This window comes from Zonotrichia albicollis, chromosome 10 (genome assembly GCF_047830755.1).
Source record: "Zonotrichia albicollis isolate bZonAlb1 chromosome 10, bZonAlb1.hap1, whole genome shotgun sequence".
NCBI lineage: Eukaryota > Metazoa > Chordata > Aves > Passeriformes > Passerellidae > Zonotrichia > Zonotrichia albicollis.
In genome coordinates this window covers 34,487,729-34,500,265 of record NC_133828.1, presented here as the reverse complement: position 1 = coordinate 34,500,265, position 12,537 = coordinate 34,487,729, and the positions used below count along the sequence as shown (strand labels likewise).

The window sequence follows — 12,537 nt, the reverse complement described above, 5'->3', positions numbered from 1 at the left end:
GATTCACCTTCTGTGTCAAAACAGATAGCTCACCAAAAAGAAAACCAAAAATTCACCAAACAGGCTACTCTCTCTAAGTTATGCCCTGGCACAACAATTGCATTAAAACATTAGAAGGCATTCAGTTTGTAAGGCATGACGACATCCAGCAAACACTCTCGAATTTCAGTGAATGCCAAAGTTAACTATTCTTTCAGAACCTTTTGACGAGCAGCAACTTAGTGGACATCAGGGCACGGGGCCGACTGCCAACAACAGCAAACAGCAATCCACATGAGAACAACACAACCCAAGTGTATTTCAAAAACCCACTTGGATCGCTCATACCGGTAAGTCCACGCTGACATCGGTGCCGTCCAGCAGCGCCACTCGGCAGGTGATGATGGATTTGGCGTCCCCAGCTGCAGGGATGTGGGTTGCAGCCCGCTGGGCCTCTCTCAGCCTTTCCTTCTCCGCGTGCTTTCGCATGGACCGGCGGCCCAGCGTGCGGCGGAAAAAGCTCAGCATCTTTGCTGCAAAATCCAACAGAGAAAATGAACAGGGTTAAGTTTTTTACAGAAGAAAAACCCCAAAACCAAAACAAACAAACCTCAAACCGAGTCAGAAAAAAAAAAAAAAAGAAAAAAAACCCTACAATAAAGTTATTAGAGAATCCCAGACTTTGATAAAGAAACGTCAAGGATCAAACAGATTTTCACTTTTATTTAAACACCCACCGTGTTTTGCTGTGAAAGTCTTTGAAAAAGACTTTTGAAAAAGCCCCAATTCACAACTTTGAAGACAGCTGGGTGACTTCTTGGGAATACACAAAACTACGCTTAAGGGAAAACACAGCGATCGTGCAGATTACCTTCTGTTCTCCGCAATCTTTCAATAACACAAACGCCACGGCGCGCTCCTCAGAGACGGGGATCGTGCACAGCTGGGAGGCAACTGAGCGCTACATACCACCGGCTCCGCTCCCGGCTCACAGCTCCACCTCTCCCATCGAAAACAAGCGATAAGAGACCCTTCCCGCCTCAGAGCCGCGCTCCCAGCTCTCCCAGCAGGAATGGCTCCGGCAGGACCGGCGAGCGCCCCTCGGGCACGGCGCTTCCCGGCACACACCCGGAGCTGTGTGGGGAGCCAGCCCCGAACCTGAGGGGCGACCCCACACGAGACCCGGCCCCGCCGGGCGCCTTCCCCGCGCGCTCCGACCCCCGCCCTTACATAACGCCCCGGCCCCGCGGCCCCGCTCCGGACTCGCTCCGGCCCCACCTGCCGGGCTCACCTGCGGGGCGGCGGGAGCGTCCCCGCGGCGGCTCCTCCAGGGCCCGGGGGCGGGCGGGGGGCGGTAAGGGAGCCCCGGGAGGGGCCGGGCCGCCGGACATGGCGGAGCGACGTGGGAGGCCCTTAAACGGGCAGCGACGCGCCGGCCATTTCCTCCCCCCGCCCTCACTCACCTGGCGGCTCCCCAGGCCGCGCTTTCCTGCTCGGTGGTGGAGCGGAGATGGAGGCGGAGGTGGCGGCGGGAAGGGAAGGCGGCAGCCGGACGGGAGAAGGAACGCTCTGCTTGCCGCCACGCCGGGAGCCCATCGCCCCTTTAACGGGGCGGGGCCCGGTGGAGAAGGGGCGCCCCCCCTCCCGTACCAGGTGGTTTCGCCCGGCGGAGGGGCCGCCGCGGGGGGTGGGGGGGCGCGGCGCCGACCACGTGCTGGCCGGGGGGGGGGGGGGCGGCAGCGCGGAGCCTGCAGCGGGCCGAGGGGCCGCGGAACGGGGGCGGCGGGGCGGCCCCGGGGATGGGGCACCCCTGGGGATTGAGCCTTCGGGACGCGTTCAGGTTATTTCCCAAAAGTTCTGGAGTTTTTCCTAATGAGGCGTGGAGGTTTCCCCTCGGTGGTTTGGCCAGGACTATGACCAGCTTTCAGCTGCCCAGCGATAACTGGAACCTTCAGATAAACGCGCGCTTAAACCATAAAATTTGTAAGAAAATCTTGTCTTTAAACAGTGCCTGAAAGAGCAGCAGTAGCAGTGTATTAAATCAAGCAGAGCCGTCTACAAGCGAACACTGTTAATATGTATACACTGAACTAACTGTATATTATACACTATTATAACTAAATCAGTGCATATTTATACACTGAAATAAGCGACTACAAAATGCAGTTTTGTACTTCAAATGCAGCCGCCCAGCCTGTGCCGGTGCCCCGCGCTTCCATCGCTCTTCTAACGAGTCACTCCAGCCCGGGCCACCAGCCCCGCTCCTCGGCAGCAATTACTGAGGGCTGCACTAGACTGTGCTTTTTTTATTAAATATAAATTTGTGTCTAAGTCAGTATTTGAGGAAAAGCAGTATAAAACTTTTCGTGCGTAATGTCTGCTAAGAGTGACAAAGCTCGACGTAAAGGAGCTCCAGACACCTCAAAATCCCGGGATTACTGGGACTCCAGCCTATCTAATAGCCTGGGAGAGCAGATATTGAGCTAAAGATAACACAACATTTTTTATGCTCAGCTTTGAATCGCGGGCTGACACCGGTCAGTCCCTGCCAGGCAGTGGAATTAGCATCACGAAATCCACATTAATTAATACCTCAGCTCCAGTGCCTGAATATACATCGAGTTCCTTTGATGTCATTTACTTAAATGGGGGAAAAATTAAAAAAGCTGGCAGGTAATTGCCCACCATTTGCTGACGAAGTAACAGGTTGACAACCACTCTCCTGCCGCTGGGAGGAGCAGGGCGAGCTCTGAGGAAAGGTGAGATTCACATTCATGTGCCTGTTTATTTATTCGGAAAAGTGGATTACAAAACGGGGGGGAATTTAGATATATACTTTTTATCAGAGGAGCAGGGACTATGCTTGCTCTCAGTAGCCTGTCATGAAATACCTGTGGGAGTTTGCAATAAAGTTCCCAAAGACACTATACATAATCTTACTATATTTAATGTGGAAAATTAATTTATCTTGAGGGTTTGCAGATATCTGATGAATTCTCAGATCAACTCACCAATGGTTTGCATATCAAAGATGCTTAGTTTGTAGTGGAGATCTGCCAGGCAAATGGGAGTCTCCTGCCTATTAAGTCTACAGCAGTTCACATTCTCCCACCATATGACAAAGAATTGTAGGGAATTCCCTAATTCTTAGACGTTGTCCCTAAATGTTCTAACCAGCTTCAACTATTCCTCAAATTGAGCTTCTTTCCACTCAGTCATTCACAAAGGTTATGTCCTTCTTGTAGCTTTAGTGACACAATGACTCAGTTACTCATTTTTGCAATTTCTAATTCACACCACCCTCTTGCTACTCTTCCTGTAATTACAGCCTGCTTCTTCCTGGCTCTTTGCTACTCAGATACAGTCCAAGTGTGCACAGTACACATTCAGCTGTGTTATCTGCTACTTGTCTTATATCCAGTCTTCCTATTCCAGTTTAAACAAATCTCCTTCTATTGAAAAACCTCTTCTTACATCTGTTTTTCTCCTTAAAGTGCTTTCCCACTGGTTTATATTTTTGTACTTCAAATCCAAACACCCTGTCCTCACTTTAAAGTCCTGTATTTATCAGTGGAATTAAGAACATACAGGGGTCTCAGACACTCATCCCTCCCAAGAATTTTGTCTTGTGTTCTAAGTCCTGTCATTATCTTTATCCACTTTTGTTTTGAACATCCCCTCACTTTGTGGCAGCAAATACTTCATCACAAGCTTCCATCTGGAGTTTTTGTTCTTCACATCAGTGTTTATCATACCCTCAGATTATCATCTCTATCGTGTTTATCAGATTATCATCTCTACTGAACACTATCTCAAATACGCTCACTGCATAAAAGGTAATTTAAAAGTTATTTTTCCATTAGAGCAGATCTTGCAGTATTTACATATTTTCAGGCAAAAACTTGGGCTGATGCTTTAACTCAGCAACTTAATTCCTGATAGTTTGCAACCTCTTCTAATGCACAACCCACAGGGGTGTATTTATGTTATACAATGTCAAGAAGGAAAATACAAGGTGAACATTATCTGGCACCAGACACATATAAATGTGGCACAGCAAAACCGTGTGTACAGTAGCAAGAAAATCGCAAAAAAATATTAAACTTTAAATTACTAAAGCACATCTTTATTTTGCAATTAAACAATTAAGATCCACAAGTAAACTATATATATATTTTCAAGTCTGTACCTAGACAACTATTTGTCAACTGAAATTAAATATATCCACAAAATATGCATAACAGCATTTTTTCACATAATAGAATGAAATTTTACTTAAGACTAAAACAAGACTTGTTAAATGTTAATTAGCATATTTATCCTGGGAACTGCTGGTTTTCGGTAGAAGTTAGTGTATAATTTTAATGGCAAGAATTTTAATTTTATCAAAATGAGGACAAATACATAAGGCCCTTTAAAGCATACAGTAGCTGCAGTGACAAAAGCTGAATTTATTTTCACATTGTCCAGTGTTGACCAATTTCAGGTTTCCATCGTTTTTAATCAACCCCCCTGGCTGCTGCTGAGCCAAGATGATGCATTTAGGTTGTTGGTTTGTTTTTTCCCTCCCCCTCATGTGCTTTTAAACAAATTTATAGGCAGAAGTCTACTTATGGGAAGAGCCTTTGCATCCCCCCAGTATTAATAAAGATACACAAGAGTTAGTCTGAACAATGCAAGAGCTGTTCAACTCTGAGATGATTTACTCCACATTGCAGTCCATCATTCAGCAGTATGAAACTGAGATGAAATCTGACAACTGAAATCCACAGCTGGAAATGCAAATTAATTACCAGAAGTAACTGGCAAAAATATTGCCACCATCTGATTGTTAATGATGGAACTAAATAATACTCTTCCCTTTGTATTTACACATAGTATAGCACCTGTTACAGAAAAAAACCCCCAAACCTTACACAAACAGCCCTGCCAAATTGACTGGTTAAAATGGGATCACTGGTAAATGAAGCAAACCAAATGGAAAACAAATCTGGATACACTGGAGAAGATAAAACCTTCACTCTCTTACCTTAATTTTCCTGTAACATCATTATGGGTTGTTACTGTGGTGCCCCAATGCAATGAGATAATTGCACTGGATCATTTACAGTCTAGTCCTTGTGGATATATTCTAGTTAAAGAACAAAACAGCTTAACATAAACTGTTTAACCCTCTCACTCATGTCTCAGGCCCCTGGCCTAGGTGCAAAAGGGTGACAACTTCCTTAAACTTTGTTGTGCATTATCTTTAGTTATCAAAATTCAAATAAGTTAAGTAAAAAAAAAAAAAAAAGAATACTGATTTCCAGGTAATTGATCTAATGTTAAAAAAATGCTTAGCAGAAACATTTACAGTAAACATAGCTAATTTGCAGCTAGATGAGAGAGATCGCATAAATTTGCAAGTACCCTGTAAGTTTCTATTTGCACCTTTTTTTTCTTTTTTGTTTTTTTTTTTTCCCAAATGTAGGCGTCATATTTGTATTAAGACAGGAAAATTGAGATGATAGAATTATCTTATTAATATCTATTTTCTGAAAATCCCTCAGAAACACGTGAACAATCAACAAGAAATGGCTGCAAGAACAGCAAGCATTCGTACCAGGGTGTAAGCCAAATCATCTCTGTACAGAAACCCATTAAGCATCTCTCCAAACCCAATTTATTTTGTCCAATAGTTCAGTCAGTAGTAAGCATGACATAAAGTGCTACTATTCAAACATCAAAACACTTTGAAAAAAATTATCCTTTAAAATGTGTAAGCTTGCTAAATATGAAATAGCACAACTAACAAGCTGCCAGCCAGTCTGTGAACCATCAGTCTTCCTACAGCAGACTAGAATCAGACATTTTAGTGGCTTTTTCAAATAAGGGTACTAATCAAAATGTCTAAATTTTAAAAATGGAATATTTCAGCTTTTTTTTGAGAAAGTTGCTAATGTCTCTTTTTTACCATTGAAATCTCAATGAGCAAAACATGCCAAAGCCAATAGCCAGAACTTACAGCTTATGCACCAGATCAAAACTTGTAGCAGGAGAAATTCTATGAAAAGATAGACACCTGTGGGAGTAACAAGCACAGAGGTAAAATCCAGTGATAAGGAACTGGCCTTCTTTGCAGACTTCTAAACAAACAAGTGCCTAAGTGCAGTGGGATAACAGAGACTGGACAGAACAGTTACACTGAAACAAACCAACCATTTCCTCCTTCTAACAGCTTCCAAATCACCACTAATTATAAATACCTGCATATTCATGCAAGATCCACAGTTAATCAATGAATATGTTTTTACCAGATCTTCATACTGGATCCTAGCACTAGAAGTAGCAATGGGAAAGAACTTTTTCAGTCTCAAGAAAAAAGATGGGTACACTAAAATTGGCAAATACACCCAACTCAGCTAACTGGGGACCTGAGATGTGAGCTACAAAAAAGACTGCACCTGATATTAAAGGACATCATTCCTCTACTTGGTGGAAGTCCAAATATGCAAAATTTTCATGTGGACCATAACCACATCACTCCTTTTATCCTCAGGGCTGAGGGGCTTGCTGATTGCCTGCACAGTGGCTCTACAGTCAAAACTACAGCACATGTACTGGACAACCTTCTTTTGCTTGGTTTGGTGGATCTGTAGAGCTTTTCAGGCTCATGCTAATTCCCTGAGCCACCAAACATCACCCACATACCTGCACACACTGCATAAGCATAAAAAATCACATAATTCAGCTCCACAGCATGCCTGGAGCTCCAACATCTCTGTGCCACACCTTCCCTTTGTCCTGTTTCCCTGGGCAGCACAACTGCAGCACATCTGCAGCATTTTGGCCCTCCCACAGGTACCATGAAGCTTTTTGGAAGGTCTCCACGGAAAGTTGCCAACTACACAAGTTCCCTAACAACCTCCTCATGTTCCTTAATGTCCCAACTGCTTTCTCACCCTTTCTTTACTAGATGGTGTGCCAGACTGTAATCGGATATTCTAGAAGAAGTGTTATTGCTTTATCTATATGGCAAATAAGCTTTTGAGATTTAACAGAGAAATGTGGAAGAAATGTCAGCTAGCATTAAATCTAGTGAGAAAAATCCCCAGGTGTTGTCTTTCTCATAACAGGGAGAGAATAGATAAAATAAAATGCATAAAAGCAATATTTTACTTCTTAAGACCTACAAGTGATTGAAAATACCAAATGCTTCCAAGTTCAGGATAAATGAAATTTTCAGCTCTCAGTTACCTGGGATATCTAATGCAGTATTTCTCAAAGTGGACTGGCTGACAGTCTGTAGGTGGTTATTAAATAACACCTGTATCTTATTTCATATTTAGCAAAAGTAAAAAATGCTCCCAAAAACCACTTAAAGCCCCCACTAGAGCCCCATGTCTTTCTACTAAAAAACCCCCTTCAAATCCATTTTAAACAAGAGATGGTAGTGGTAGTTTTCAATCTGAACCTAAAAGTAAAACAAAAAATCTTAACATTTTACATTGGCACAAATTTGTCATAATATTGCTCTTATTTACAATGAAAACTACTTTTCTTTTTTCTTTAACTGGATTTGCATCATGGAAGTGTTAGAAACATACTCTTTCCCACACCCACCCAACATTTTTCCTAATCAAACGGTATGAAAATAATTATTCATAAAATCCAACAGTCATAACACCAATCACATATAGGTCTATAAGTCATTATGTCTGAAAGATACATTCATGTTTTGTACAGCATGAAACATACAAAAACTTCTTTAAAAAACTCTTAAGGATGATACAGATCTTCATAACCCAAAGTAAAATATTAAGCAGTTTTGCTTTTTTTGGCCATATAAAAATATTTGAAAGGCCATTTATACCACAACAGGTAGAAAAATTTAAATGACTGATTTATGCTGCAGAAAGGCTTCAGTGCTATTCTCTTTCCCAAGCAGTTTTTGGTTACCTTTATCCTGGCTTTGGAGAAGCCAAAAGCCACTCAGTTGCTAATGGCCAATTCATTAAGAATAGGTACTTTGTTTCAATTTTTTTCCCCAGTGCAGCTAGTTAATAAACTACAAGTCAGTGCAGAGGAAAATTTTGAGGAGATCTATTATTTTTGCCTGTGTTTGTAATCAAAACAGTAATGACAGATGACCAATACATATCCCTCACTTAATTGTGGTATAAATGGGGCTTTTGAACTTGAACTGCTATGGTAATTTTATATAAGAATATTTAAATATGTGATATACCAATGCTATGTAATGCTGCATAAACTCCATTTCTGATTTCCCTCAGGATAACAGGGCAAATGCTATTTTTGTTTACAACTTAACTATGAAGAAAATTTCTTTCAGTATAATAGACGATTTTTTTTTTTTTTTTGGACATTAAGTGCTGAGTTCAATATAACCTTCTAACTAGCCAGTAACTCAGCTAATGACCTCATCATATGGGAGTTAAAGAATTATAAAAACGAATTTTTATTTGTTGCAAATGGCTTAAAATATAACTGAGATTAAAGCTACCATATTACTCTTTTTCAGTTCAGTTCAGATCCAGATATTCTTGTAAAATTTATTTTTCACTGAGGGATAACATTGACTTCAGCATCAAATCTAGAAATATAAGTAACAGGGCCACAGCCCTCCTAATATTATTTTGTTTTCTAAAAATATTTAAAACTCTCTTTCATTTGGCATTGTAGTTCTTGTTCATTACTAAGTCATAAGCCAGGATTTCACGCTGCCTGAATCCCTTTTCATTTAATAGTTCATAGCTGATCTGTTTCAAATGTCCATAGAACAAAGTATATTATACAATATAATTCTTCAATAGTTAAAAATTATTTAGCGTAGAACTTTCCATTTAAATTCTATGCTATATATATATAGCTTACAACAAAATTTAATGGATAAACATTTTCAGGAAACCAATACAATAAATTAAAACTTTTAAATAGAGGGCACAAAGTTATGCTGTCAGAGGGCAGTCAAGTAAGTGACTGTTTTTTTTCTTACAGTATATTACACTGGGTACCTTGCTTCTGACTTGGTTTTTCCTATACTAGAAAAATATTTAAAAATGGGGACACTTATGCATCTTTAGAATGAGCTCAGATACTGTATCAGACAGACACTTCTTACAAATCTTCTACCTACTTAAATAAGATGCAACCCATACCAACCGGAACAACTTTGCACAAGCATAACAGAAGGCGACTGGGGTCATTATGAAATTAAAATTAAGTTCTGGGGTAACTTCATAGTGTTCTCCTCCCTTCTCCCCTCCAAACAAATAAAATAAAAGGCAGACCTGTACGAACATGGCTTGAAATCAACTATGAGGACTGAACAGGTTAGTTAGAAGGTAATGGAATTTAGTCACATCTGATTGTAAGTTCAACTTAATTATCAGTGCTATTAAAGAGTTATGTCTAATCGAGTGAAACAGCTATTCTCAATAAAAGGATAAAACAAGGTATCAGCTTCTAATGACCTGCCAGCATTTTGTAGTAAGATGCTAGTAAGTTACTAGTTGGAAGGAATGAAGGAATGTGTCAGATTTTTGATATAATTACAGCACAGCAGCATACAATGCTCATTCCGTAAGTTGGCAGAGGTGCTTTTGCTACAGACAGTAGCACACAGGTACTTGTATAACAAAAGAGGGAATGGTATTTCCATGACCCCTTGTGGTAACATACTCCAAGCACCAAGGGCCATTTAAAAAATCTGAACCCATTGAGATAAATATGACAGGACAATACCACCCCCATGGAATCATGAGTGCCTTTCACTGGATGTACGCTGTAAGTCTCAAGGCACTTAAGGGGTTAAGACATAATGCATGCACTAGTTCCCATCACATAATCTGAAGTCACACAAATCAGAATACACCAGTGTATGACACACAAGCTGTGCCAAAGAAATGCTGTTTATTTATGTGTTGGTTTTTTAAATTTTTTATTGTTATTATTTTGTACAAGATGCTGGTAAGTGGGCATTATGCAGCTACTGCTGGGTTAACAGATGCCAGCTCTCCTCTAACAACCAGCTGGTCTCTAGTAAGGGTGTAGGACAAAGTGTGCTGCATCAGTAGGCAGTGTGTATCTATCTAGTATTGGCAATATTGCTAATGTTGTAAAAAACAAAACTGTGAGAGTCTGTACATAGTAAATAAACCTAGCGCTGGAAAAAGACCATGGCTTAGTGTATTTTTTCATTTGTTTTTCATTTTAAGAGACATGGGTGTAAAACAGAGTGAAATAATTCCAAGCCTTGTTTGTAGCAATTCAACCAGAAGCGCAGTATATGGCACTACAATGAAATATCAGCGATTACCCTGAACACAATCAGTTCTTTCAGTCCATGGTTTGTTCGGAGCAAATCACGAAAATAAAGTCTTCAAACAGATGAAGGTTAGAAGAGTTTCAGAGACTGATTTTGTTTCAACGTAAAGTGCAACAGTGCTGAAGTTTTCAAAGTCCTTTGTCAATTCTTTGCTGTACTTCACTATCATTTCCTGCAAGCAGTATTATGGCACAAAGAATGTTGCCAGTTCATTATAGAGGACAGGATTCCTCAATTGATATCATAGGTTTTTTGCTCTTTACTTATGCAGTGATGCTTGTAAAGGTTTAATAAATCCTTCTTCATACACCTTCAAAATAGCTTCACATACAAATCTGTACTGACTCTGAAAAGGAAAGTAGATTCAGTAAATTGAAAAGAAATGTAATTGAAAAATGTCATTTGGAAACAGAAAAGGCCTCTAAGATTTCCCCACCCCATTCTCTTGACAGGCCAAGAACTGTGTTTCAAAGTTAGTTTAGGAAACATAATCCAAAAGGAACTTTAGATGAAAGCATTTTGTTTCTCAACAGAAGAATAGGATGAATGGCACTTTGAAATATATACCGAAAGTCATAACCCAAAACCCCAGTATTATTATTACAACATCACCTATTTAGCAATTTTCTCCTCTTTATTTCCTTGCTGAAATTTCACTGACCTGAGGTTTCCATACCATTGGATTTAGAAGCCATAGTTTCAAAGCACTTTTTCATACTTACATTAACTCAGGCATGTTACTGGCACCTCCCTGTCAGAATCTGATTTAAAAGAAATGTTTCATGTTTTAAAAACCCAAACCTCCCATTTCTTAACATTATATAATGTTGAACTCTTCAAGGCATTGCACCTGCATACACAGAGGGGACTAACAGTTTGTTTTATTCAAATAAGAGTTAAAAAAACCCGACAGCAATCAAATTAGAATATAATGAAAACAAACTGAAATAAATGCAAAGTACCACAACTCACACTGCATCCTGCACAACAAGTCTATGCTGGTTAGAACTGCAGCACAGCTGCACTGTCAGTGTTGTGGAACAGCCCTCTCTATGCAGCAGTTAGTGATGTCAGACCTTGAGAGATGAACCTATGAACACATCTAGCACTAGAGCCATTATTTGCCATCCTGCCGGGTGTATATGAAACATTCATTTCTCTCCTGGGGGGTAAATCCCCGTTGGTCCCCAGCGCGCCCCGAGGGCGGCGGAGCGGCCGCGCACAGCGCCCCCCCGCGGACAGCGAGCGAACCGCGGCACTGCCGGGGAGGAGCGGGAACGGCGGAGAGGCACGGAACCTAAAAAACCCCAATTGCTTTATTAGAGCTTCTCCCTCCGATGCACTAAACACCCGCTTTCCACTGAATCTTGACATTTTTTGTTTTCTAAGAAAAATTAGGAAACTAGATTATATTACACCAGATTATATTGAGCACATACTGTGAATAAATGCAGTTAAAACTCTCACCACTGCAACTCCTACCTTTACTAATAACACTTTCTCCCCCTCTACATATGTTAGAGAGACAGCTATCCATCCTGAAGAGCTGTCACAAACAGCAAGAGCCATCCTTTGCTATTTTTCATGTATCATCACCTTTCTCATCCTTCCTGTGCTACCTGAATACAACTTCTTAGTGAAACATGAGTACTGGAACACGAATTCAGCAGCACTGAATGACTGATGAACTAGAAATGAAGAGACATACATAGTTTTTGTCAGCCTTAATACTCTCTGAAGAACAAAAAAATTTTATTCAAATTTTATTCAAGGAACAGCAGCGGGGACATGAAAATTACTACAGCAACTACCTTCAAGTAATTGTGATTCAATACTGGATCTAGTGCCTTTTCTCCTTCAAGATGCTTTTTCTCTAAATGCTTTATACTGTGAGTAAAACTACACCAATTACTCATGATTACCCTTTCAAAAAAAATAAAAAAACCTGCAACTATCCGAAGTTTGGAACAACTAAAAATCCAATCTTCTTTTTTTCTTTCTGAAAGGCAACACCACTCAAACTTTCCACCCTTTTTAGGAACTTTCTAAAAATGTAAACACTACACTAAACTGCTTTTAGAGATAAGCAATACCTGAGTGATAGAATAACAAGTCTCAAAATCTGTTCTAAAACTCTTACAAATCTGAAATATAATACATGAATTATCTTACAAAACCTAAACCTTACAGGTGCATGATAAGTTCTGGTATCTTAAGGTATGAAACCCCCA

General features: G+C 40.5%; 2 protein-coding genes across 7 annotated transcripts in view; both read right to left on the bottom strand.

Moving 5' to 3' along the window:
* The window catches only part of EPB41L5 (erythrocyte membrane protein band 4.1 like 5), a 57,277-nt gene extending 55,674 nt beyond the window's left edge, over positions 1-1,603 (bottom strand). The window contains exons 1-2 of one of the 6 annotated variants that reach the window (XM_074548760.1): positions 1,443-1,603; positions 328-512 (exon numbers count right to left, since the gene is read on the bottom strand). In XM_074548760.1, coding sequence (XP_074404861.1) covers positions 328-512; positions 1,443-1,575 — 318 coding nt within the window. In that variant the 5' untranslated portion in view covers positions 1,576-1,603. Of the gene's footprint in view, positions 1-312; positions 513-850; positions 1,191-1,257; positions 1,410-1,442 lie in introns of those variants that run through there. The other 5 variants (XM_074548758.1, XM_074548759.1, XM_074548762.1 and 2 more) reach the window with 5 other exon arrangements.
* Positions 1,604-4,077: 2,474 nt separating this feature from the next.
* The window catches only part of PTPN4 (protein tyrosine phosphatase non-receptor type 4), a 113,274-nt gene continuing 104,814 nt past the window's right edge, over positions 4,078-12,537 (bottom strand). The window contains exon 27 of the mRNA XM_074548757.1: positions 4,078-10,652. Within this exon, the coding sequence (XP_074404858.1) occupies positions 10,566-10,652 (87 nt within the window). The 3' untranslated portion in view covers positions 4,078-10,565. The remainder of the gene's footprint in view (positions 10,653-12,537) is intronic.